Source organism: Nothobranchius furzeri, chromosome 11 (assembly GCF_043380555.1).
Source record: "Nothobranchius furzeri strain GRZ-AD chromosome 11, NfurGRZ-RIMD1, whole genome shotgun sequence".
NCBI lineage: Eukaryota > Metazoa > Chordata > Actinopteri > Cyprinodontiformes > Nothobranchiidae > Nothobranchius > Nothobranchius furzeri.
In genome coordinates this window covers 53,638,327-53,665,545 of record NC_091751.1, presented here as the reverse complement: position 1 = coordinate 53,665,545, position 27,219 = coordinate 53,638,327, and the positions used below count along the sequence as shown (strand labels likewise).

Below are 27,219 nucleotides of genomic sequence, written 5' to 3'. Positions count from 1 at the left end.
TCTGTTGTTAGTGCTTATGAATTCATCTAAAAGTCAAAAGGGATCACACCATGCAAGGTTTTGTAGGAAGAGACTGCTAAAACGGACAAAAGGTGAATCTTGAAAAGAGTTATCGAGTTATTTTTGAGACGAGGGGTCGTCGTAGCGGAGGATTCGTTCGCTATGTGGCTTATTATTATCAGAGGAAGAGACTAAGCTGAGATTGTTTTCTTTGTTGTTTTTCCACAAGGCAGGATCCCCTCTCACATCCTCAGAGCGGATGGGACCGACTGGATTGACTTTCTCCTGGAGAGCTTTGACCTGAGAACAGAATAAAAATAAATAAATAATCAAAAGAGGAATACAAAACTGAAAATTTTGAATGAATCAAAATAAATGAACTGCTCTTTTACTTTTACAGAATAACTATTTATTGTATGGGTTAGGGCTAGAGTTTTAAAAAGAATCCAAAAACAATGAATGAAACTGTAACTATAGTAAATGTCTGAGATGTTCACTGGCAAATAAATGTAAAGATAAAATCCGTAAATCAGAGTTTTCAAACCTGAGTCACTTAGATCATTTTCTCCAAAAAAAATTTTTTTGGGATATATGTGTTATTACTTTGGTAATTTATGAATCCTCAGGTTCAAACTGTGATTAGAAATTAGAGGTTTACTTTTTAAAAATGCTATATTTGAATAATCACACCTTTTTTTTTTTTTTTTTTTTTGCTTGTTAAAATAAGGCAATATTTATCTTTTAAAGTAACCGTTTGAACCCTTTAATATAATTATTTAAAAGTGGGTTTCAGTGATTGTGTAGGTAGAAACTTGACCAACTTCAACTCGGACAGCCCTCTGCAGACCAAAGGGGCCCTAGGGGGTGCTCTTTACCTGCTTAACGGCTTTTAGCTATTTTCTGTGCTGGTAGCTAAGAGTTAGCGGTTAGCATTTTCAGTTTTCCAGCCATCAATAAAAAGCACATGAAGAAGAAAACAATAACTTTGCTTTTTTTGTTGGCATCTTGGTGGAGCCTGAAGGTGAAAGTAAGAAAGCAATGTCTTTAGAGGTGAAGCAAAGAGCTAAAACCAGAGTGAACATCGGCATGGCCTACACTTGTCTCAGGGAGCTAAAGGAGGAATCACAGACTGATGGTGACCTGGCTTTGTTGCTACAGGACTTGTAATTTATACTGTTTTTATCCAACAGTGTGGATTTCTTGTTTGTGATTTGTTTTAGTATCAGCTGGCTATCAGTTAGAGTATCAGTTAGAGCGAGCTTGTTGTTTGAGTTAGCTACAGCAAGCCACAGCAGGTCATTTTACGATAGACGTCATCTCGTTTTTAACCAGTTGAATGAAGCAAGAAACTGTTTAGTGTTACTCCGAAGAGATACAAATTTAAAACAACAGTTGGGAACAAATTTCTCCAGGTTTTTATAGAAAATTTTCTGAATGGTTTAAACTGTATAACTACCTTATTGTGCCGGCTAACAGAGGGTTGAAAGCGTACAGCCAGTCATGCATCTCCTTGTCATTGGTTGCCTGCAGCAATATTCCCCGATGCTCGGTACACACAGAAAACGTGTTGGGAGTCTGAGGACACAGGACACACAGAGTTTACCAAAGGTCGTGCAAATGCAGCATTTGCTGAGTGTGTGTTCTCTCCACATACCCGCAGTAGCGTCTGTTTGTCTTCGCTGTATTCCACTATAGCAGATGACAGGTTGATGACAGCTCGCTCCACGCTGTCCCTTTCGCTACGGTACAGGTAAACGTAGGGCCTGCGGACCACCACGTAACGCCTCATCCAGCCGCTAGTGTGGGGCTCCAGGAAGTGCAAGTAGCCCTTCTTAGAAACGATGGGGCTGAATTTATAACAAAGTAAATTGTAGAAAAATAATGAAAAGATGTTTATAAAGAATACAGCATTTGCAACGCTTGTGTGTAAAACCTGAATGTTTTGTCTCTCATGCAGAAAATAATCTGTGATTAGTCCAAAACAAATGTTTTATCATTTTTTTATATAAATAATCACTGTATGGCACATAATGAATAAAACCTTATGAATTTTAAAATTTACACTCTAAAATCCTCAGATTTAACATTTCTGTCAATAAAGATCAAGTTCCCTTTGTTTTTTCAATACATTTGCAGTGGACCCTAGTTTAAATTAGGGATGCGCCGATCCTGAGAAAAACCTGACTTGCCCATACCCATACCGATTTTTGCAGATTCTGATTGTGTCTTAACTAAAAGCAGATTACATCAATGTTTCAGTTTCCTTTATGGAGAAAACCAATATGATTACTCATGAAACAATACCAGTTTCAACTGGACATGAGGTAATGTTCTCAAATATAAATGAACATATTTAGCATTGCTGTTTGAACTACAAAATCATATTTGTTCCTTTAGACTTTCATTTCAGGGGCACCCTGTGGGGGACGCTCCAGGAGTATGGGGTGGGTGGCTTTCTGTTAAGGGCCATTCAGTCCCTTTACCAGAGGAGCGTGAGTTTGGTCCGCATAGCCGGTAGTAAGTCGGACCTGTTCCCAGTGAGGGTTGGACTCCGCCAGGGCTGCCCTTTGTCACCGGTTCTGTTCATCACTTTTATGGACAGAATTTCTAGACGCAGCCGTGGTGTGGAGTGTGTCGAGTTTGGTGGCAGGAGAATCTTGTCTCTGCTTTTTGCGGATGATGTGGTCCTCCTAGCTTCATCCAGCTCTGACCTTCAGCTCTTGCTGGGTAGGTTCGCGGCCGAATGTGAAGCGGCTGGGATGAGGATCAGCACCTCCAAATCTGAGACCATGGTTCTCGACCGGAAAAGGGTGGCTTGCCACCCCCGGGTCGGGGGAGAGGTCCTACCTCAAGTGGAGGAGTTTAAGTATCTCGGGGTCTTGTTCAAGAGTGAGGGTAGGAGGGATCGGGAGATCGACAGGCGGATTGGTTCGGCGTCTGCAGTGATGCGGACGCTGAGCCGATCTGTCGTGGGGAAGAGGGAGCTGAGCCAGAAAGCCAGGCTCTCGATTTACCGGTCGATCTACGTCCCAATTCTCACCTATGGTCATGAGCTTTGGGCTGGGACGTAATTTGGGGGGGGGACGGGTGGGACATGCCCCCCCCCACTTTTTCAAAAGGCAGTTTCGGTCTCCTTCACTTTTTTCCGTCCAAAAACAATATTACGCTCCATTAAATGGATTTGATTGAGCACTAGGACCGAAACGGAAACCGGTTTCCTATTAGACCCACCCAAAAGCTAATCTATTGGCTCTGCTGATACTTGCTAACGTATTATTGGCTGTTGCTGCTGTCACTCAAGTTGTAAACAGTCAGAACGTGCTCACGTTGTTTTGCTAGTTTGGAGCCGCTAGGGAACACCGGTACTGAGTCACATCGTCAACTAGACTCTGTGTAATATCAGAGCTCAGCTCAGCTTCCATTATATAACATTTGAATAAGTGTTCATTTGTGAGTCTTTGGTAGTTATGCACAGCCAGGCGGCAGCATGTCAAGAAACGAAAGTGGATATAAGAGACTTCTTTCAAAGTCAAAACGTAAGTTGGAACATGTGACACCCCTGCATTAAGCTCAGACTCACCTCCTCCTTCACAAACATACTCAAAACTAACTTTTACAAACTAATCTCCTCCACATAACTGACTCCTCAGGCACAATTTATTCGTATTATTATAATTATTATTATTTATTATTATTATTACTATTATCATGATTATTATTACTAGTAGTAGTAGTAGTAGAAGTGTAACTTCAAAACTTTCATCATTTAACTTTATTGTAAACTTATCTATTGCAATGTATATGTTCACATTAAAAAGCTCTGAAAAATGAACAGTATCATCGTCAACAGATTTTTTTAAGCTTAATGTCAAAGATGTACACTTTTCATTAGATTTATCTTATTTTTTCCATTAATTTTTTGTGTGTTGAAATGCAACAACTGTTTAAACACTTTTAAGGGAAAAAACATATTTAATATGTTTTTATACACTCAAATTGGTAATGAATAATTTACACATTATATTAATAATAATTGTGAATCATACTAGAACCATCCTGTAAATATTTCTGTTTGTTCCATTCCAAAATCTCCCACTGTTTATAGTTCATGCATCTTTTTTTCAGGTGACTGACAGAGATGCAGGAGGAGAGACCGGTGAAGGTACAGCAGGAGAGGCTGTAGGAGATGGAGGACGAGAGCCTGGAGGAGATGGAGCAGAGGCTGGAGGCTCACAGGTGAGGTTGAAATAATGAAGATACGATAGACATAAAATTGATCATTGTGACAAATGTTAGGGTGATGATCATGTGTAAAACATTAGTTCAGCATGTCCTCTAACACAGCAAATGAAATAACGGCCAGATCTCAGGAGGGACCGTTTATGTATAAATACTTTTTATACTTTTGACTAGGCCTGGGAAAGTAACAAATTTTGCTGGATGATATTTTGTCCAACAAATTGTTGATGATAAACGATATCATTGTCAACATTATCTAGACCAAAATAACCACTAATATAATGTTAATATATCATAATAATGCAAGTACACCCTTTAAAATGCAACAAATAAACCTTCATTTAACATTGAAATGTCCAGAACCAGAACTTCTAAATGAATAAAAATAACAAACAAAAATTAAATAAAAAAAAGAATCTCACTCCCTGTTAGAAAATGTTGCACCAAAAACAATAAAAAAAGACCCAAAACAATAAATACAATGGCCTATCCATTGTCAACAGCCAAAACTGCACTTCAATAATGATAATAAATATGAATGATAATAGAGTTGTACATTTTTTAACTTTGATATATATATATATATATATATATATATATATATATATATATATATATATATATATATTGAGGATGGAAAAATTATTGAGATGGGCATGTGACGTGTCAAAGGGTCTTTACATAACACCCCCACCCCAAATCCGCACAAGCCTGCTGTGTCCCCCCCACTTCTGAAATCAAAATTTCGTCCCTGGCTTTGGGTAATGACCGAAAGAACGAGATCGCGGATACAAGCGGCCGAAATGAGTTTCCTCCGTAGGGTGGCCGGGCTCAGCCTTAGAGATAGGGTGAGGAGCTCGGACATTCGGGAGGGACTCGGAGTAGAACCGCTGCTCCTCCGGATCGAAAGGAGCCAGTTGAGGTGGTTTGGGCATCTGGTCAGGATGCCTCCTGGACGCCTCCCCGGGGAGGTGTTTCGGGCATGTCCTGCCGGCAGAAGGCCCCCGGGTCGACCCAGGACACGTTGGAGAGGTTACATCTCCAATCTGGTCCGGGAACGCCTTGGGGTCCTGCCGGAGGAGCTGGTGGACAAGGCCGGGGAGAGGACGGCCTGGAGCTCCCTAATTGGGATGCTGCCCCCGCGACCCAGACCCGGATAAGCGGAGGAAGACGAAGACGAAGACGAAGAAGACTTTCATTTTTCTATTTTTGAAAACAAAAGTTTTGTACCCGTTTTGACACACTTGCCCAAAAAATAATTCTATAGCAATGATTTGCTTTAACACTAACTAGGGGTGCACTGGTTGCAGTTTTTGGCCAATCACGGATCTGGAAAAAAAAAAAAAAAAAAACGAGATCGGTGCCGATAGATCGGTGCACCCCCAGATTAAATGAATGCCTTGTGAGTCGATCTGTGTGTGTGTGTGGGGGGGGGGCTCTGGTGCTCCTGTTTCAGGAACTAGAAGTTAGAGGAGAGGATCGCAGAAGACATTTGGAGTCTTATTTCCTGATATTTGGACATCTCACCTCTGATTGTCTAACAGCAACACAACTCTACTACTGACTCTCTTTGCGTTGCAATGTTGATGTTTTATCTCCTCAAATAACTCAAGCCTGAAAAAGTGCCGCTGTGTTGTGGAATTGCCAATGCTAACAGTTAGCTTTTATTAGCTGAGATGCTCTCTGCTTTCTCCTGGACGCTAAATCAACATCAGCCTTCCCCTTTGCAGGCCAAGATGGGCGAGTCCATGTATTCTAATTTTCAGTGTGACATAGATCTGACTGGCTTTTCTAATCCGAATGATTCCCTGTCTATTTTATATCATTGGTAAATGCAGGAAATAGGGGTAGAAGACTTTTTTCAAGTTCAATCTGCATGTGAAACTCAGAGTGACCGATCACATTTCAAAAATAGCAAGTAAATAATGTCTAAATATGACTCAGAATAAAACTGTGATCTGACCTGACACGGATCTCCTGTATGTCAGGCACAAAGGTGTAACCTCTGAGAGGTTTCTTCCTGTCCACTGGGCTGTACGGGTCCAAGTCTGGAGTGGACGCTCCAGAACTCGGATCAGTGAGTCTACACAACAAAAAGAACAACGAACAATGACATAAACTCCACACAAAACTCACCCAAACTCAAGAATATTCTCCCTTTTTTATCATTTCAGAATAATCTGCAAACTATAGTTTATTTACTGATTCCAGTCATTTAATGTGGTAAAAACATTATCCACAAAATCTTAATAAGATGTTTCCCTTTGAAGAATAATCGTTGGATAAATGTGTTGGTAGAAACGATCATAATGAGCTGCGTCCCACAGATAAAATCAACCATGAAAACGATGTCACTCACCTAATGTCATAATTTCCTTCGATCAACGAGGGGCAGGTGGAGGAGGGAGTGAGTGTGTTCAGTCCAGAGGAGGAGGATTCACTCAGGAGTGATACCGACATTTCAGAGAGCTAAAACACACACACACACACACACACACACACATACATACACACACAAAGTGCAACAACAGAAAAGACACCCAAACCAAAAGAGAGACAAATACAGAAACATACAAGCAAACAATTAAACACGGACAACACAGACGTGCATTCAGAGAACAACTCAATCAATGTATTTCAGATCCATCGTTCTCATGTCTAAGAGCCCCTTGTTCATTAGCATTTAATAAAGATGTAGTGTTATGATGTTAGTGGCTTTTTGAAGCAATACTACAACTACAGGGAGAAAATAATAACCTGCAAGTTCAAGCAGCTTAGAAAATGAATCTAAACCAAAGATAATCTAGATATTTAAAAATGAACTGAAAGTAGGCGAAAATAAAAAACAAAATGTCTCATTACAAAATAAGGATTATTGAATGGAAGTAATTACTGTAAAATAGGAACATTTGTTCCACATTAAGCCTGTTGGGTTTTGGGCGAGGTTAAAGGGCCTAGGCTGGGGCTCACCTTGCTTTCACTGGCACTGCTGCTCACCTGGCTGTACTCTCTGTTGAAGGTGTGCATCAGCAGACGCAGACACTACATGAAACAAAATTTAAAAAGAGTTGAGGTTTTTTCTGTAAGACACCAAATGTCAATAGAAAAACGTACAGAAACCATACTAGAGAGAGGACAGTCACCTTTGCAGCCAACTCCATCTGTCTCTGGTTGGGACTGTCGGGGACGGGGCTGCCGACAGGACTGTGGCTCAGGACGGGACTCTTTGCAAAGTCGCAGATGTCGCTGCTCTTGTAGAGCGCGTCCTGTCCTGCCTGCAGAGTGGCTTCTAGCTTTTCCCTCAGCAGCAGGTAGTGCCTGGTCTTCTCCACCTTAAATAAAACATTTTTAAATGAACCCTGTAATGTATCAGTTTGGGTTAGAGCGCCATCTCTTTAACAGGATTAGTGCCTTCCTCATGTAACCCATTTTGAATCTTATGCATGTGTTCTGCCCCTTGATAGAGGTTCTACATATGGTAGGCGCAAATTCTATTTTTAGTATTTTATAATTACATAATTTATTATATACTGACATAATTATTATAATGTTATTCTCTAATAAACCATTCAATAAAAATATATCTTTAGAAAATATTGAAAATGAAGAAAATATTGAGAATCACTAATCTGAAGTTTTATTTGTGATTATTTGAACTGTTGTTTTTAAACGGACCTCCTGCAGTAAGCTGAGCTTCTCCAGCTCCCACTGGTGGTCGAGAATGAGGCTGTCGCTGCGAGGTCTCCATCCCGCCAGGTTCTCCTCTCCTCTAACGTACGCCACGGAGGTGTCGAGCACACGCCTGCGACGGCGCTGCATGCCTGTAAAGGAGTGAAAAAGATCACACTTTCAGTCCAGCAAAACAAAATGTATAAGCATAAAAATATTTTTTTGCTTTTATTTAAATGTGAGTCACCTGGACTTCCATTATCTGCAACATGGCAGAGAGTGATTTCATAAACGCCAGTGACACGGTTACTGAAAAATAGCATTGTAGAGATTATTGAATTTAAAAAAAAAGAATAATTTAAAAAAAAAACTACATTTTAGAAGAGTTAAGGTTTTGTTTTAGTTATTTTGTACCTCTCTGATGGCCTGAGGCAGCCGGTGCTGAAGAAGTTTCTGATGGAGCGAGAAGCTGGAAGCTTCGTGTCACGAGAGTAGAACACCATGCAGAAATCTTTGGTGATCACGGTTGGCTGAGTGCAGTTTTCCATCTGGTTTTAACGGACATAATAAACTGGTCATTAATGGAAAGTACTTGGTTACAAAAACTGCAGCAGCTAAAACTAAATTCTGGTTGTTTTTATAACAGATTGCTGCAGAACTAAATGTGTCTATCGTGATTAAAATTAATGCTGATGGAATACAGAAAAAAGTATTATTGAATACATTTCCCTCAAAATGTTTCATAATCTAAATGTTATTTTTAATTACAACATGTCTTAGAATAATGCAGAACATTTAATTTTTCTACTTTAAATTAGATATTTTTTTATTAAAATGGATTTGCTGGTTTTTTTAATGTTTTTTTGGGGGTGCTCATCAAAAATTTTCATTTTTATTTCTTAATTCAGAACAAAATGTTTTTTTATATATTCATTGAAATGTATCTCCCCTCCAAATGACTTATAACCACAAATAGAGAAAAGTGTATCTTTGATCAGACCTTTTTTTTTATTTTGCATTGTATTGAATCATGTAAAAGTTTTCTTGATATTTTGTCATGCTAACATGTGAAAAATAACTTTTCTCCCTTTATTTATACCTCCAGATAAGTCGAGAGCGTGATGTAGATCTTCTCTGCGTATGGAGTGACTCTGTTCAGAAGCAAGGAGTTGTGCATGGAGCTGTCCCACGCTGCTTCGAATCGGTAGAAGGTTCTGGAACGAGAAAAACAAAGTGTAGATTTGTGTGAAAAGATGGGCCGTGAAAAACTTTTGAACAGCTTTCAAACGCAATAAGAGAAATTAAAAAACGAGTATACCTATGATCAACTCCCAATGACACGCTGCCATTTACAACAAAAACAGACAAACAATTAATTCCAGCAGTTATGAGGTTAAAATCAGAAACTAAAACAGACGAATGCAGGTTATGAAATAATAAAGAAACAGAATAACAGGGTTAGTCAGAAGAAACTGTAGAATAACAAAAGCTCATTAACTATAAAATCAGCCCTACTTGTCATCGTGTTTAGGCCAGATGTACCCAGAGGACAGGATGTTGAGGGAGAGGATGTTTGGGTCTATGATGGTCTCATCAGCCTCTGGAGTGTTTCGGATACGACCTGTAAGCAGGATTGATGATGAGACCTTTCCTTTTTGTCTGGTTTTGTTTCACCAACTTGACTAGAAAGACTTCTCACCAATAACCAGCTCTTTCACCTCCTTCCACTCTATATCATTTCCTGCTTCATGAGCGATGGTCACTCTGATCCTTCTTTGAATACCCTGAGGATCCGATAGAGAACAGCTAGTTTATGTTGTCATGACTTGATGTGTATAGAATGAAGATAAAGTACTAGAAGGCTGTCAGACCTGATGTAAGAGGAAGGTCCCGTGGCAGGGCATCCCACCTCTGTGATCAACCACAGCAGGGATGTAGCTGCAAACAGAGAAATACGACAAGCACATAAGATGTTCATCATGTCTTCTTTAGTAATTCAGGTAGCAGTACCGCAAACAAGAACTCACTCTCCGTTAGCTTCGAGCTCACAGATCTCAAAAAAGACCATGAGGTCATATTTTACGTGACACGGTCCTGCAGTAGATCGGGTCAGCGTGCTGAGCTTGGTGGCCGGCACTGAAAGAGAGGATAGATCTATTATTAACAGACAGCAACTTTTTTTAAATAATAACAGTCCCATGGTCGCTACCAAACATCCTTGTGAAGTTTTTTTGCACTAAATCCCTCTCACATAAAGCTATTTCAGAAGTTTTATTCTTGATATTTTCAAAACCTTCCTGAATGAGTCGTTTCAGGGTTCTATCTCTTTAAAGATGTGGTTTACTTGTTTAATCCATACATTTGCAATGGTCTCTATTACGAATGAATGCAAGTCGTACTTGGGGGCAAAAAAGCTCAGATAAGCCTGTTTTAGGAAGTCAGGAGGAGGAAATAACTTCAGACGACAGGATTTGGAGTCTTATTTCCTGATACTTGGACATCTAGCCTCTAATTGGATAACAGAAACACGATGCTACCACTGACTCCATTTGCTCTGTAACGTTGATGTTTCATCTTTACAAATAACACAAGCCTGAAGGAGTTCTGCCATGTTGAGGAGTTGCTAATGCTAACGGTTAGCTTCTACTAGTGAAGACGTTTACTGGACGCTAAACCAACAACAGCTTCCCCTTCATGAGCCAATATGGGTGAGTCAATTAATGCTAAGTGACAGTGTGACTTTCAAGCTTTTCAAATCCTAGAGATTCATCATCTATTTTCTATCAGAATCTAACACAGCAGAAAGGTTTACGAGACAATTTTCATGTTCAGCCTGCATGAAAAACCTAGCATGACTGATCATAATTAGAAATAATCATTAATAATGTTTTTTCAGTGATCCACACCTTTAAGAAGACTAGCTGGAGCGGGCGCCAGTCCCGCCCCACTAACGATGCTATATGCTGAGAAGCTCCGATATCCGGAAGGGGCTCAAAGTAAAGCAGCTGCACCTCTAGCACAGCAGAATTTCCCTGCTTGTGACATCACAAACGGGGACTTTTTGAAACTGCATGTTTTAGACGTAATTACTGACACAAAAAACAAATACAGATTCTTTTTCATGTTTGGAGAGTTCATAGAGGCACTAGAGATCAACATGGCAGAACAAAAGGATAACATGTCCCCTTTGAAAATGAGTTTGTTTGTCACCAGGTGATATTTATCTACAGATTGAATCTTATTACTCCTGACCTGGTTTTGAAAGAGGCATGATTCGGGGAAACTGTCTCCTTGAGGGTCTCAGCGGACTGGAAGAGAGCAAAATGTGAACCCACCAAAAAGAGGAGAAACTTTTTCTTCATTCAAACATTCAAATATTTACATTTATTGGATTTTTTAAAGAACTTTGAATTCCTTGTCAGACCTGATTAAATCTTTGCATAGTGGAGGGAAGGGCTGTTTCTGATAGTGTCCAAACACTTCAAAGACGATAGGCTGAGTTTTGATGTACTCCAAGAAGGACTTGGTCACCTCCACTGTGATCTAATAGAGACATTTTTTTAAACAGACTCTTTAGATTCTGGAATAAGTTCAATGTTGTTTGCAGCTTACATTTTGAACGTGATAAAAGCCCAGTGGAGGTCCTCTGCCGGTGTTCTTCAGTGGCTCGGTGGAAAAAGCCTCATCGTGACGGTGGATGAAGCTAGAAGAAACAATCACATAAAATATTCAGTTAGTTTACAATTATGAACATTTGTGAGTAGACATTATTGTCTTATCTCAATAAAGATGTGATAAAACTGACTTAAATTGGCAGAAGATGTCGGCATATTCTGCTGAGATGCTGGAGGCCTGCAGGACGGTGACTCTGAATGTGAAAGTGCTGCCGACCTTCAGGTGGGACAGAGACTTTTCTGGAGATAGCTCCAGAGGAAGGTCCAGACCCAAACCTAGGCTCTTTAATGGGCTGTGAGGGGCATCTACGGTGGCTGCATGGCATAGAAGAAAAAAGAAAGAACAATGCTAATTTGAAAACAAACATTATGGTAACAATAGGAAGAAAAAATCTTTCTGAGGTAATTATAGGTCACTAGACCCAATCAGCAGTCTGGTCACTCCCTCACCTTCGCAGGTGTTATTGTTAACCTCATCCACGGATATTCCCATCTCAACGTTCTGTCCTTCTCCCTCTACTATCCTCAGCTCCTCCTGGGACGTGTTGGAGTGTGACAGACCGTCATGACACGACTCTGACTGGAACTGAACACCAGGATTCATCCAATTAAAATAGGATTCACAAACAGAAACACAGAATAATTCTGACCTCAAATCAACATCAACAAGGTTTTTTGTTTCTTTGTTTTGTTTAATCACAAGCACCTTCTCAAACTGGTTGTCTTCAAAGGAAATCTTGGCAGTCCCTGACTGCCTCACTCCAGAGCCGTAATCAGGGGCCTCCTCGTCAGCTGAACAACGGACAAAAAAAATTCTCTCTGTACTCCAAATATTCTAACAGTAAGATGAGACCAAAGTATAGTTTTAAACTTCACCTGAGATGGCCTGCACAGCCACTCTGAGGAAACCTTTGACCTCTCCCTTCTCGCTGACAATGGCCACTCGGTGCACCAGAGGCACCGGGTACAGCAGGTTACTCAGGTAGACAAAAGCTCTAAGGAAAGAGATGACCTGTTTAAACATTTTATTGTGCAACGAAAAGCACACATTTTAATCTGCTTGATTAACAGACCGTCCAACAAGACGGAACCAAGGGAAACGGTCGTAAAAGGGGTCTCCGCCGGTCAGGGAGTGGTCGAAGTCCTCCACGGCGCTGCTGGGCAGCTCTGCAGCTCGGTCATACATCTCTCTCATAAGATCCAGCCTCTGCCTGCAGGGGGCAACACAAACAAAAGGTCAGTGATGCCTTAAAGAGACAATGTGTATTTTTACCTTTATCTCTGGAAATATCCATCGAAACGTTGTTGAAAATTAATAAAATGATGTCCAGTTGTTGAGAAATATTGGCGTCTTTATAACATATAACCATAAAAATCGGGTCTAAAGTACATAGGGAGTGGGTCTAGCATCTTTAGGGGACGCCACATTAGCCGCCATGTTCCCTTTTGGCTGGCTCGAGGTCCTGCACCTGTTGATGACATCATACTAGACGACTGGCTGGACGTACGATTTACAGAAGTTATGTTACCACGTTCAAAAACGTTTAGGTAGTGAAAAACATACATTTACCAACAAAACTGCTAAACTTTTTCTAAAATATATGTGAAAGAACAGAATCGAAAAAGAGATGCAATATATTTTGGCTGAGCGGTATTGCCGTAGTATGATGGTGTCATCGGCAGGTGCAGGACCCCGATCAGATCTGGATAGTACAACGCCAGAAAACTACAACTGGCATTGCGTTCTCTCGACGGAATTCATTAAAGGACCGTCAAAGTCAAAACATTTATCGTAGTGTTTTTTTAGTGACTGTCATGGCGATATGGTGTAAAACCAAAATATGGTGAGTAAACTACACACTGCCACCTTAAAGTAACAATAATTTTTTTTTTTTACTTTAAAATTGATCTCAATGATTGTTGGGTTAAAAATTTGACCAGTTTCATATTTGACACCACTCTGCAGCCCCCTGCCGACCAAAAGCTGCACTAGATAGTTTTGTGGAGCGGGTAGGTGTTCAAAGGGCGCTCTTTAACAACTTTATGTAATTAAAGATTAATGTACGCATTACTGGCTGTTAGCTGTAATGCTATCGGTTAGCTTTTTCAGTTTGCCGATCATCAATAAAAAGCGCAAGAAGAAGAAAAGATGTCTTTAGAGGTAAAGCAAAGAGCAAAAACTGGAGAGACATCGGCATGGCCTACACTAGTTTGAGGGCGCTAAAGGAGTCTACAAAGTCACGGACTGATGGAGACCTGGCTTTTTTGCTTCTGGAATTGTAAGTAACATTTTTTGTCCAACAGTGTTGCTCTTTTTACTGCGTGGTTCATTTTAGTATTAGCTGGCTCATGTTAACTCGTTGTTAACGCTATAGCTACAGCAGGGTTGTTGACAACAGATGTAATTCCACTTTCAATCAGTAGGGCAGAGGAGCAGGAAACAGGGTAAAGTCATTTTATAAAACTGAAATAAAATTCTTCTAAGAGAAATGAGACTTCAGCTTTTGCATTTGCATTGACTGCATTTTTTATTGCTAGGTACTTAAGCTCATGAATGCCGATGATTACAGATAAAGAACTAATTTAATGACCAAGAGAACAGCTTTTGGCCACACAAACCTTTTAATGATTAAATGTTTGCTACCTGAGTTTCTCTAGAGTCCAGAAATGTGTGGCTCCATTCTTCTGATCCTGTACCTCCACAGCTACTATGGTTTGGGGGAAAGGTCGTGTCTCCCTTTCCTTAGCCACACAGGATGGCAGCAGGTCAGGAGGAAGTGGAGAGTAAAGGGTGTCCGTCAGCAGGACAAACTGGAACTGCACCTGTAAATATCCAAAGACGCTTACCGTACTTAATTCTGCATAATATTCTCCAATTCAGCATCTAAGTGGTTACATTTTTAAAAATATTGCAAGTAGATTAGATATATCATACAATATCTAACCTTTTTCTTCAGCTCCACACTAATAGCATTTGCCTCTTTGAGGAAGATGGCGTTACCCCAGAGAAGATCCCTGAGAGAGGTGAACTGATAAAAACGCCACTTTCTGAAAGCCCACAGAGCCAGTTCGGTCTCACGCTCTGTCCACGGTACTGGAGATCAATGCAGGTGAGAAGAGAGTCAACTTTCACCAGATAAAATACAGGAATTGTAATTAAAGACAAACGCATGTGCTCTCACCATCTTCCTCGGGCTCTTCCTCTTCCTCTGGGGAGTCCAGGTATCGAGAGTCCACTTGTCTCTGAAGGGCTTCCAGTTTGCTCTCATAATCCTGACAGAAAACAGGTTTTATCAGTCACCTTGTGAGGAAACGTCATGCTGGTGGAAATGGAAGAAACTGGAACTCACCAGCCTCTGCTGCTCCAGCAGGTTACTGGCTTCTTCTCTTTCTTTACGATATTGATCTTCAAGCTCCTGAAGCCTAAATGATTAATTAATAATTGTGAAACTGAGTTATTTTTCCAAAAAGCATCAATAGCAGAAGGAGTCCACTTGAGCTAAAATCCATCCACACCCACCTCTGCTCCATCTCCTGCTTCATATCGATGCCTTGCTTCTCGAGGAGCTCTCTCTGAGCGAAGGCCCAGTCCACGGGCTCCATCGGAGTCTCCGCACACGGTGTCCTCTCTCGCTCCATACGAGCCTGCTCTGGATCGTTGAACCGGAACACATGGCTCTTCCCCATGATGATGCGATTTCCTTAAAAATACACAAGAAACTTTGACATTTCAAGGATCTAAAACAATCCCAACATCATAAAGCTCTCACCCTGCATTCTCATGTAAGTTCTCTTGTTCGCTCTTCCTTCTTCCATCTCAGGAACACTGCAAAGCTGAGTCTCATTCTGTCTCACTCTGAACTTGAGACAGCTATCCACACCTTCATCTCCTCACGCTTAGACTACTACAACTTGCTTTTTACGTGTCTGAGCAGAACCTCCCTGAACCGTCTACAGGTGGTTCTGAATGCCTGTTCTCGGCTTCTGACCAAGTTGTCAAAGTACACCCACATCACCCCGCTTCTCCTCCAGCTTCACTGGCTGCTGGTAAACTTCAGGGCTCATTTCAAGATCCTGGTTCTGGTCTATAGGGCCTTACATGGACAAGCACCATCTTACATTGGTGATCTTCTCATTCCTTACACCCCCAGCAGGTCCCTGAGGTCCAGTGACCAAAGCCTACTGTTTGTGCAGCGCACCAGGCTAAAGACCAAAGGTGACAGATCTGCTGTGGCCCCTAGACTCTGGAACTCTCTCCCCCTGAGCCTGAGATCAGTGGACTCAGTGGTCTCCTTTAAAAAGCAGCTGAAGACTCACTTGTTCAGGCTGGCTTTGGTGTGACCTTCATCACCCTCTCCTTAGTCTGCTCTTTTTACCAATCGCACCTTTCCCGGGATCCACTCATTCCCCTTTTTCATTTTTTCTCTTTCAATTTCCTCACATTTTATAATTAGTTAGTTTAATTTTTATGATATTTTTTAATAATTAAAAGACAATCTATTTATTTTTAAAAATGTTGTCCTTGTGAAGTGACTCGTGATTTATAGCTTGAGTGGTGTTATATAAAAGATTGTTTTCTGTCTTTCTTTCTTGAGATGGAGGTAGATCGTACCACGACGTGGTTTAGTGGTAATTTATTCCAAACTCTTCCTTTTGGTATATTGTTGGCATTGTTTTTATCATTAATTAATTACTTGTTCTCACCTGATCGCAGAACTATCGGTGAGATGACTCTCTTCCCGTTGACGTACGTCTCCGCTCCTTCACATGGCTCAAGGATGACGCAACCTGATCCAGAGAGCCATCCAAATGATCAATCATGACATTCACGCAGATCACATGAAATATCAGGTTCATCAACTATCCACGGCCGTACCTTCTCCCTGAGGGCCGGTAGTGCTGCTGAAGGTGCAGTGCTCATCTTTAATGAAGTGTCCGCTGAGAACGATGTCCTGACGAGTCCTGGCATTTTCACGTCCAACTCTGATGGAAGGTGTCGTTTAAATTACAAAAACAAGTACAAATAGAACAAAAAAAAAAGTTTTTTATTGAAATCTATGAAGCTTTACTTGGTGGTGCCATCTTTGATGTAGTACAGCAGGCACTCAGACATCAGCGGGTCTTCATTGAGGTTCACCAGGTGAGGAGTCTAGAAGAGAAACACTATTAAATGACTTAAAGTGGACTCTGTCACATCTCCAGGTTCACCTGCGTGTTTCATCCAGTCTGCTTGAGCTAACTGGGATGGTCCTCTTACCTTTTTAGGGGAAAACACACCAACGGTGCCTCCATCTTCCCTCATGGCTACACCCATCTCTGCCAGCAGAGCCTCTCTGCAGAGACCAGTTAATGTTAGTGTCGTCAGATGTTTGATTTGATGTGGCATCTAAACTTTCTATGCTAAGCAACTTCTCCAAAGAATAACTCAATATTAAAATACAACAAGCTAAGGATGTCACCGTTTTTACTGAGTCTAACTCTTAATTTACAATACCAGTGTAAACTGATGCCAATATTTCAGGGGTTCCCCCTCATAATAAAATAAAAATCATAAATTGTTTAAGGTAACTAATGTCTCGTATCTTTTATGATGCATACTTAAACTTTAAACATTATCTGTTCAACTTAAACTAGGCTAGTTGTGCCAAATAAACAGAAATATCTCAAAAACTAGACCTCGGATCGGTTCTATTTTGACATTTTGAGTGAGAGGAGAAGTACCTGAAGGGTTTGATGTATAATATGTGCATGGTATGTAAAGGCTGTGTCATAAAAAGAGTAAAAAGTATTACTTATAAATCCAGAGATATTACATTTTAACACTAATATCGAACATCCCTACAACAAATGTATCAGCAGAAGTTATTTTTCAAGGAGCAGCAAAACGACGACGACGTGTGTGACGATGTGTTCATAGAGTGTGTAAAAGTTCACAAACACAATGAAACATAAAAATAATAAAGTTTCAGGTTTTGTGATTTGTGATCTTTGTTTTTCAGTGTTTTACATGTCTGGGTGCAGCTTAGAGGTAAAAGTCAAATTTGGTACTAATGACCTCACAATTACCTTTTTGTTACTGTTAAACACAAAATAAGGCAAATATTATATTGCTGTTTTCCATAAGTATGCCCCATAAAATATTTGGTAACACTTTACAATAAGGGTCCCTTTATTAGTGTTACTTAGTGCATTATTAAGCCTTAATAAACCATTAAACAAAGTATTAGCAGCTTAACCATGTTACGTAAAGACACTCCTTGCTCACCTGACCTGATTCTCTTTCTAGTAATCACATCTCCTTGTATAAATAATTTTCTGCTTATTTATTTGGCGTATTTTCCTCTTTCCAGTAGTGTGCAGCATGATTTTAGTTCTCTTTGTTGGTTTTATGTTTTCTTTTGATCTCCTCGTGCTGCGGCTGTAGTTTTTGTTCTTTCGTCGTTACAAATTCACCTTCACCTCTTCTCGTGATCAAACAACAGGAGATCAGAGGATTCCCAAACAGAAGTGACGTTAAGCGGTGAATGACTTATTCTGCTGTTTGTTTTAGGGGAATAGTTCAGATTAGGGATCAATGTTAGGACGAAACCAACCTCTCCATGCGGATGGCCTCTGTACGACGTAGCTTCTCCTCCCACGTCTCATTCAGCTCAGCAATGATTTTCTCTGTTTCCTGTTGAGAAAGAACAGCTCTCTCTTAATGAAGCCTTCTTTACATCCACAGGAATAACCTCTCTGAGCTTTTCTTGTACCTTGAGCCGTTCGATTGCCTCCTCGCTGGCCGGACTGAAGATGCGGTCGTGCAGATTGCTGATGGAGGCGGCGCGGCTGGACAGGGCAGAGAGCGATGGCGAGGGACTCATACCTGTCATGGCGTTTGTCACTGTGGAGAGATCACCCCTTTGATTGACAGCCTGGCGATTATTCTCAAAGTTCTTGTAATCGCACAGGTCTGTCAGAGGGAGAGACGGAGTGAGGAAGAGGGAACAAAAGGTGGGAGCAAACACCAGGGGGTTTTTATGGGTTTTTTTTTTCAGGGGGATTGAGAGGAACACACAGAGACATGGATTTAAAAGGGAGGAGTACAAAAAAAGAAGAAGAGACAGCTCAAATAATGGATCCAAGCAAAGCCAATCGCAGACAGAAAAGATCAACTCAAACAAAATAACACAAAATGTCAGGAGAGCTGAGTCTTTTACTTCCTGCAGAAATACGCATAAAATCACCTGACAAAGTAAACACCGTGCATGTGTGTGTGTGTGTGTGTGTGTGTGTGTGTGTGTGTGTGTGTGTGTGTGTGTGTGTGTGTGTGTGTGTGTGTGTGTGTGTGTGTGTGTGTGTGTGTGTGTGAACCAATGCCGCCTAGCCTTGGCAGAGCAGAGATCCCCCTTAGTGCTGACCCCACACACAGAGATCCTGAATGCACCAAACAGCAGCAGCTATGTCCTTTCCGTCAGTTTGTTCTTCCATGGTTTAATCATCATAAGCAACAACAAAAAATTAGTTTAGAGCCAAAAACTGTTCAAATGTCTATTACTATGAAGGACTACAGCTGATTAGTCTCTAAAAGGGTGTAAAGTTGGCATCTGAGGCCTGTTTTTTCCCCGTTTTAGAGAGACAAACAAGACTTTACGAGAGTTTTCTTCACCCCATATTCTGTATTCAGAGCATGATGGAGATATTTCAGTCACTTGCAGCTATGATAACAAAGCTTGGGCTTTTTTGTTGTTGTTGTTTCTGCAGAATGCTCAGTGCTTTCTGAATAAATGCTCATTGGGCAGCAGTAGCTCAGGTGGTAGAGCGGGTTGCCTCATGATCGGAGGGTCATGGGTTCGATTCCAGCTCCCACCAGGGGTATCCTGCAGTTGTGTCCTTGGGCAAGACACTTCACCCAACTTGCCTGTGTTAGTGGTGGTCAGAGGGGCCGATGGCGCCGAATGGCAGCCTCGCCTCTGTCAGACCTCCCCAGGGCGGCTGTGGCTGCAAGTAGCTTACCATCACTAGCAGTGTGTGAATGTGAGAGTGTGTGAAAAGCGTCTTTGGGTGTCTTGAAAAGCGCTATATAAGTTCAATGTATTATTATTAAATGTTGTGAATTTTACAAAAAGTGTGTTACCATGGAAATCTGAACAAACAGAAAGAAAAAAAACTGAGGTCATTCTGTTTTGTTTTTTTAGGAAATCATTCCAACATTAAGCTCAAAGTTATATTAGATTATTTATGATGCTGTAAATACTTCGTTGTTTGTAATTAAAATGTAGATGTTTTGTCTCTGGTGTGGTACAGAGGGCTTTTCTTTTGTGTTTTTTAAGTTGCAAAGCAAAGTTGCATGCTCGCTAAGGTTAAACGCACATTTCAAACCAGTGATGAGCGGACCAGTGCAGCGATAAGCTGATAGGACAGAGGAGACAGGAGACTGTGTGAGATGGTTTCCAAAGTGTGTCCACCGAAAAGGAAATGAAAACCCTACAGAGAGACTCTCAGCTCTGTCTGGTTATCGTCTCTAATCTGTGAGAGTCGTGTTTGTCGGAGACACTCACTCTCTATGATGTCTCCGAGTCCCTGAGCGTACAGTAGGTCTTTGAGGCGAGCCACCTCTTCCTTTAGCTCTCGGACGAGGCGGTTGTTGGGGTCCTCGTTGATCACGGCGTTGCAGCGGATCTGTTTGGCTCGATCGGCGTAGCTAAAGTCAGTTTTAAAGCACAATTCAGAAAAATGCAAGGAAAATCTAAAAATTTAACTACATGCAAAACAATTCTGTAAAAGTATAAAATATTAAAATGATTTCCTCTGTAATACCCAGAAAACAATTTAAATTTTATAAATCTTGGTCATTCGATTTATTCAGTCAAAAATATAACAAAACCTAATACAATCATAAAGCATAAAACATTACATTTAAAGTGACTGAAAAGGCTATGGGAGGAAGCAAAATGCTTATATTTATGCCTGTCCTTTTTATTATATTATAACATAATAATGTTGTTGTTAATTTAATAATAGTAAATAATTAAAACACAGAGTCTGTCAAACTGAAATACCCTCCTCAACTCTGTACCTGGTATAAATATTGTTTTAGTATTCATTTTTAACAGAATCATAGTAACACATTTCCTTAGTGTCCCCTCCATCCTGTTCCACAGTCTTGCTCCACATCCCGACATACAAAAGGTTTTACTTGTTGTACATGCAAAAGGAATTCTGAAATGAAATTGTTCCCGTAATTTATAACCCCCTTCCTTCTCAATGAATAATTTTTGGATGTTTTCTGGTAATAGTTTGTTTCTTGCTAGAAATAATATTTGAGCTTTCTGCTATTCGGCAATGTCTCTGAATTTTAAGAGTGTTGACTGTATAAATAATCTATTAGTGTGATCCCTATATCCTACCTTATGAATGATTCTTTTTGCTTTGTTTTGCAAAATTATTAGTGGTTGGATTGCACTAATGTAATTATTACCCCAAACTGCTACACAATGGCTAAGATATGGAAGAACTAATGAGCAATAAAGTAACCTGAGTGATTTATAATCCAAGACATATTTCATTTTGTTTAAAACGGTAATGGATCTTGAAATTGTAGTTTGCACATGTTAGCTATGCATAATCTATTAACTGATTGAGTTGTGTGTGTTTCACTGTCATTACTTCCATCAAAACAAACAAAACTGAGACGATTTTTCCACCCTTACCGGAGAGTGCTGAGGGTTTCATCGTAGTTAATATCTGCGGGGCTGAGAGCCGCCACCATGGCTGTGCGAGAATTTCCTCCTTAAAAAAGTAAAAAATAAATAAATAAAAGCTGCTTTGTGACACCAACAACCTTTTAATTTAGCAACAACTTCATAAAACTTTCTATTTGCAAACCTAGGTTCTCACGCAGAAGCCAAGTCAGGACAGAATCTCTGTAGGGAATAAAACTCTCCACTTTCTTCTTCTTCTTGTTCTGGTCACAAAAAAGTTGGACAGAATTTGAAAGATAACAATATCTTGCTTGTAACAGTGAATTTTGCAGTATTTTCCTGTGTAGCCGGTAAACCGCCAACCTTGTTAGGTGCAGAGTCCTAAAAATCCAAAGAGAATTTAAAATGATCATTATTTCAATTTAAAAAAATCGCTTTTTTTTTGCATCTTGTATAAATCCTACCAGTTCAGCTAAAGCAGAAATAACTTTCCCCAGTGTGGTGAGAGATTTGTTGATGTTCGCTCCTTCCTGCATAAATACACACAGAAAAACATGTCCTACTAGTTTAAGACATGTTTAAATTAAATAAATACAAAAATATAATCTAAGACATTTAAACATCACAGTCGTCCCACCTTCAGCCTTGTCCCTTTTGCTCCAGTGGAGTCGGCTCGTTCGCTGCCGGCCAAATCAACCAGACTTATCTTGCTGACCTTTCAAAGTAAAAGAAGCAAAAAAATCATACATTTTTTCTTGCTTTAAGGGTTAATTCTCCACCACAGCTAATACAACCCATTAGAAAGCATAAGAAATGACAGCATTTGTGCTGTTAATAGTTTCCTGTCGCATAAATAAAACTATTCAGGTCATGTATTTTGAGGCAGAACCTTTTCGGACGTGTTGTCTGTCTCCATTTCGTGTTTCTTCTGTGTGAAGATGATGTTGAAGACAGCATGAGAACGACTGCTGGTCTCGTTCATGTTGGTGGCAGCCACAGTCCTTGAATTTATATTAAAAAATTAAACATCCGTTTAAATATTTGACCTGTTTAGGTTACAGGCATTCCTCTGCTGTGATTTGTTACCTGGCTTTGTTTCCGGAGTCCATCAGGTCCTGAATGTCGTTGTAGGAGGTGACAGCCAGTTTGGACAGATCCTCTACATAGGGTCCCAGCAGTGGGTGCTCTCTGACACGCAGGTTCCCCTTGTTTTTGGGGTTCAGCAGGTCACGCACACGCTCACAGTAGATCTCCATGTAACTCACCTGGAAACAGACAAGTAAATGAAATCAAGTCTTCAGAAAACAACACCTTGGAGTAACTGATCAATGTTACAACAGAAATAATCATTCAGGAATTTTAACCAAAGAAACGTGTTGCTTTCCACAGAAACCCCCACAAAAGCTAAAATCCAGCTGCAGCTCACCTCCACAGAGTAGGACATGTTGTTGTCGTTGTTGCTCCCATTAATCTTGGTGAAAAGGTCTTCACACAACTGCAAAACAAACAGTCCAAAAGATCAATGAATTAGCTTTTGGTCACATGACGTTTCTTTGCAAGTAAAAGTGTTTGGTGTCATTCTGGAGGTTTACCAGCGGAATGATCCCCTGCTGGTCTTGTTCCTGTCGGCCCATCATGGTGTAGCTTTTGCCCGCTCCCGTCTGGCCGTATGCAAATATGCAAACGTTGTAGCCCTCGAAGGCATGAAGGAGCATCTCTTCTCCAATGTCCTTGTACACCTGCATCTGGGATGCATAGTTGATGTCCTCAGGCTGCAGAGACAATGACACAGAAGGTCATTAAAAACTAAAACCAGGGTGAAAAAAAAGGTTTTTAACTCATGAATACTTAAAGATTTAACTTTTTTTAAAATGTTTTACTGTGAATGAGTTCAAAAGCTAAACAGCTCACCGTTGTGTGTGACCAGTAGGAATAGTCAAAGTTGAAGCTTTTGTTTTCTTTTGGCAGTTTTGGATTCAGGATCGCTGAAAACAACAAAACAACAAAACAGATCCATGAGAAACAAAATGAAGACCAAAAAGCAGCTGACTTATGCATGTTCTCAATTTAACCTTTTCATCTCTCATTATCTGTGTGTGTGTGTGCGTGCATGCGTGCGTGCGTGCGTGTGTGTGTGTGTGTGTGTGTGTGTGTGTGTGCGTGCGTGCGTGCGTGCGTGCATGCGTGCGTGTGTGTGTGTGTGTGTGTGTGTGTGTGTGTGTGTGTTAGCAGACTGACATCCTGTTGTTTTTATTTCTATTTTTGTGCTTAAATAGATTTCTCTCTCCCCTCTCTCTGAAGAGTTTCTTCAAAGAATCAAAACATGTATTCTAGGTCAGGGTCAAAAACAGGCTGTATAAAACAACACACACACAGACGAAAGGTCAAAGTCCAAAAAATAAACACAAAAAACACGACAGGGAGTCAGGCCAATTGGCACTCACATTTAAATTTAGATTTATTTCAATAGGAGCATAAGATCCTAGAACCCTTTTTAAAGAGGGAAATGAGACATTCTGTTTGTAATAAATAATAGCCTGAAAACCCCCTCTTGCACATATAACCTGACCAGCTGACCCTGAGCGTGGACCGGACCAGAACAACAAGGCCCCCTTTTTTTAGCTCGTATGATGAGAGCTGATGGGCGTCGGGACTGACTGAAGCTTTTGTTTCTTTACTCTGATTGCCAAGATGCTGCAGACCGCTCTGCCCGCTGCCACAGCTGCAGGGCGAAGCTGCATCTGACACAAATAACTGAAGTGAGGCGCCGAACTTGGCTCGGACTAGGTCAGGGGAATGAAACTAGCAGAGCATCATTGATTTTCTGGGTTCTTGTGCTCTAAATGCATGCTGTTATAACCTCGTGAGCATCACGACAAATCTTATTAAATAGTCACATGTGGCAGAATTAGCAGACATTTGTTGTGTGGGATTCCTAAAACTAAATATAACCTAATGAAGCAAAAATATTCCTTTACAAATTATCATGTGAACAGGATAGGAAGATGCTTTTTAAAAGCTGTCTATAATTAAATTCAATCTCTGTATTAATTAGTTGAGTGTTTTTGATGGTCAAATAATAAAAGTTAAAGTTGTGGGAGAATGTGATTTGTAACCAGTGGCGGATCTAGGATTTTTCAATGGGGGCATCAAGGGGCCCCAACATTTATAGAGGGGCCAAGCATTAGTCCAGCATCCTTACTCACAATCCCAGAATGTAGTACGGTAGAGACATTTTACCATTCACGTCGAAACACTAATGTAATTGTAGGCCTACATGTATTTTTACGATAGACAAAATAAAAACATTGCATTTGAGAAATTTCAGAACTGTATTCATTTGTTCTAAAGCCACAAATAGTCTCAGTGTAAATTCTCTAATTCCTTTTTGGCCCAATAGTGCCACTAGGGGTTGGACTTGGAATTGCACCCTGCTATAATCTGATAATCACGAGGACAGATGAGTGAAAGGACAGGGGCTCTTCAGGGGGACCAAACTGCCAATGCTTGTAACCCCTTAACTTTTAAGATTGAATGGGAATTTAGTATTAAAACATATTCTGATGGTTTCAGTGATTATTATTTCATTTAATTTTACTTTTCAAAGCAAGCGTCCCATTTTGTTGGCTAAAAGGTTTAACTGACACATCTGCTTTATTTCTCCAGAATAACAACTTTACAATCCAAACCCCAAAGTTTAACCACTGGACACAATTCTTTTCAGTTGTTGTAACCCAGTTAGCTCAAAGGTAAACAATTTAGAATATCTGTAAAAATAAAAAAGTCTAAACAAAGCAGTTATTCTAAAACATTTTACACAAAGCAGGTTAAATGGGCTGATTTTTGTAGATCTTTCATCACCCAAAACTAAATTCATATTTCCTGAAGGACGTCTTGATCCCATACAGGTGAGGTGATACTCACTCGTGGTGTTACCAGACATCTGGATGATGCATTTGCTCTCCTTCCCGATCTCTCTGGAGTTGAAGGGTCGAACCCTTACTGCCACCTTCACCGAAGCTCCCGCCATGTTTCAGGTGTGTGTGAAAGGGAATGAGACTGCTGGAGATCTGTGAGACTACAGACACACACCCGGCTCCTGCACAACAACAAAAGCAGCTTATCAGCATCACCTGAGATTCTGAAGCAGAATTCCAATTTTTTTCTTATTGAGGAATTTATGATGCAACAAGATGATTCATGCTAAGTTTTTACATTTTCATCAGCAGCACTGAGCTCTTGTCACTCTGCCTAAATAGCTGAGCCATTATTTGGCAGGGAGATCTTCAGCATCCCTGTTATTCTCCAATAAAATGGCTGCTCTGGCAGCATTCTCACCACACAAGGCCTTGCCATGAAACTGTGCTACCTAAGATGGAATAATCACTCATCCTAGAACACCACAAACCATATATCTTTAAATTCGTGTGATTCTTAAAAGCTTTATTTTCCTCTGATTATCAAAAATAAAAGCATTTTTTGGGTTTGGTCCAAGACAACGCCACGCATATCTATCCCCAATCTATCATAACAAAAACAAACTAAGCCGTTTTTGTTTAGTGGATGTTGGTTGTATCACATTTTAAGACCCATTATTCATAAATACCGTTGCCTCCATCTTGCTTCGCCTGCAGCCGCACCTCAAAAAGAAGCAGGCCGCGTAAACATGCACAGATGTGAGACACCAAATGCGTCAGAGGGGAGGTCAGCGCGCAAATTCAACACATAAAATACTACAGTAAATCACATTCTTTGGTTTATTTTAATTATTTGTTGCGTTCGTCTCATTTTTATGCGTTCCTGATTTAAATGTCGAGTCAAACGTCAAACATCCTAACGCAGCGTCTCTAGAAATGGAAAAGGCGCAAAAAAAAATCCCAAACGCATTTCTGGAGGCCAGAACGCCATTAGAGCTTATAAATAAAAGCGTATCAAGAGAGCAGCGTCTCACCTCAGCAATCCAGACTCGATCAAACACACAAACGATCAGCCCCGGTCCATTCAGTAAGTAAATAAATAAATAAATAAAAGATCATCTCCGTCAGATCCCGAGCCGTCTGTGTATCTCTATCTTTGGTGAACCTGCAGCATCACTTCCCTCTGCTCATCCTTACATGGAGAATCCGCCGGGGAGAGGGGAGAGAGGGAGTCGGCCTCAGCCTCAGCAGCAGCTTCAGCTCCGGCTTCAGCTTCAGCATCAGCGCCGGGTGGGCCGATCGGGAGCTGAACACAGTGCGTCACAGCGAGAAGAGTGGGAGACAGGAGGAAAAGGAGGAGGAGGAGGGAAGGAGGATGAATCCGTTCATCCGTGGTGAAAATGGCGGCACAGCTGTGCCAGGGATGCTGGGAGGGGTTGATGACATCAGCACCGGCATCATCAGCATCATCTGCAGCAGCAGCCACGATGCTAAATAAGAAAACTAAAGATTTAAGTACAAATGAAACAGATGGAGTCTCCCAACTCTTTTATAAATAAACAGATTTGATCAACCTGAGAATTTGCCTAAAAATCCCTAAATGTTTGTAAAAGCAGCATTTATTTATGTGCGTTATATTTCTTTTATCTTCTACAGATTTGGAGTTATTCTGAGTTGCTTTATTTAACTTTATCAGATTTAATTTGTTAACAAATTATTTTTTATATGATTTATTTTATTATTTTATTTTGTGATGTTTATAAAAGAGCACAATCCCTGTTAAAAGACTCCCCTCACAACATATCCGACTAGCATTCCTTAGTTAATCTCCCCCCTCCTGGTGTGTTTACTCTGTAGCAGCCTGGGAGAACACCAAATGTCTTCTGTGTAATTATTTACTGAGCCACACTTGAAAATGGACTTTTGCTCTGGAAATATATTTTTTTAACTTGACATTTTTTGTAAATGTAAATGTTTGATCTGAACAGCTTGAAGTTTGGAACTGATTAATCTGTTTATCAAATATCTGCTTTAGCT

General features: G+C 40.5%; 1 protein-coding gene across 6 annotated transcripts; it reads right to left on the bottom strand.

Annotated features, from left to right (window-relative positions):
- Window positions 1-94: 94 nt before the first annotated feature.
- kif1ab (kinesin family member 1Ab) lies at window positions 95-26,449 on the bottom strand. Of its 6 annotated transcripts, none has more exons than XM_054740151.2 (49): window positions 26,217-26,449; window positions 25,190-25,364; window positions 23,177-23,250; window positions 22,858-23,037; window positions 22,692-22,760; window positions 22,352-22,530; window positions 22,155-22,266; window positions 21,903-21,980; window positions 21,730-21,795; window positions 21,629-21,646; window positions 21,450-21,528; window positions 21,275-21,353; window positions 20,123-20,265; window positions 19,935-19,973; window positions 18,335-18,534; window positions 18,176-18,255; window positions 16,840-16,915; window positions 16,652-16,731; window positions 16,459-16,565; window positions 16,287-16,370; window positions 15,103-15,283; window positions 14,933-15,005; window positions 14,765-14,855; window positions 14,528-14,676; window positions 14,227-14,405; window positions 12,656-12,793; window positions 12,459-12,577; window positions 12,289-12,374; window positions 12,033-12,168; window positions 11,714-11,897; window positions 11,521-11,611; window positions 11,333-11,451; window positions 11,161-11,216; window positions 9,936-10,044; window positions 9,780-9,846; window positions 9,608-9,692; window positions 9,424-9,529; window positions 9,227-9,250; window positions 9,008-9,122; window positions 8,323-8,456; window positions 8,156-8,217; window positions 7,915-8,060; window positions 7,383-7,571; window positions 7,210-7,281; window positions 6,599-6,708; window positions 6,203-6,322; window positions 1,655-1,847; window positions 1,457-1,575; window positions 95-300 (listed from the first exon to the last, which is right to left on the bottom strand). In XM_054740151.2, the coding sequence occupies exons 2-49, from the start codon at window positions 25,293-25,295 to the stop codon at window positions 243-245; spliced, it is 5,160 nt and encodes a 1,719-aa protein (XP_054596126.2). In that variant the 5' UTR covers window positions 25,296-25,364; window positions 26,217-26,449; the 3' UTR covers window positions 95-242. The 6 variants fall into 6 exon arrangements, with proteins under 6 accessions (XP_054596126.2, XP_015812431.3, XP_015812426.3 ...); XM_015956945.3 differs by having other exon boundaries at window positions 18,335-18,465; XM_015956940.3 differs by lacking the exon at window positions 19,935-19,973.
- Window positions 26,450-27,219: the final 770 nt, after the last annotated feature.

What these genes read in the sequence shown, in the direction of transcription:
- kif1ab (XM_054740151.2), bottom strand. Translation starts at nt 25,295, where the DNA reads ATGGCGGGAGCTTCGGTGAAGGTGGCAGTAAGGGTTCGACCCTTCAAC. An exon ending in ACCGATAGTTCTGCGATCAG is followed by an intron (nt 15,284 to 16,286) that starts GTGAGAACAAGT and finishes TGTATTTTTAAG; the next exon opens with GAAATCGCATCATCATGGGG. An exon ending in TGCTGGAGCAGCAGAGGCTG is followed by an intron (nt 14,856 to 14,932) that starts GTGAGTTCCAGT and finishes GTTTTCTGTCAG; the next exon opens with GATTATGAGAGCAAACTGGA.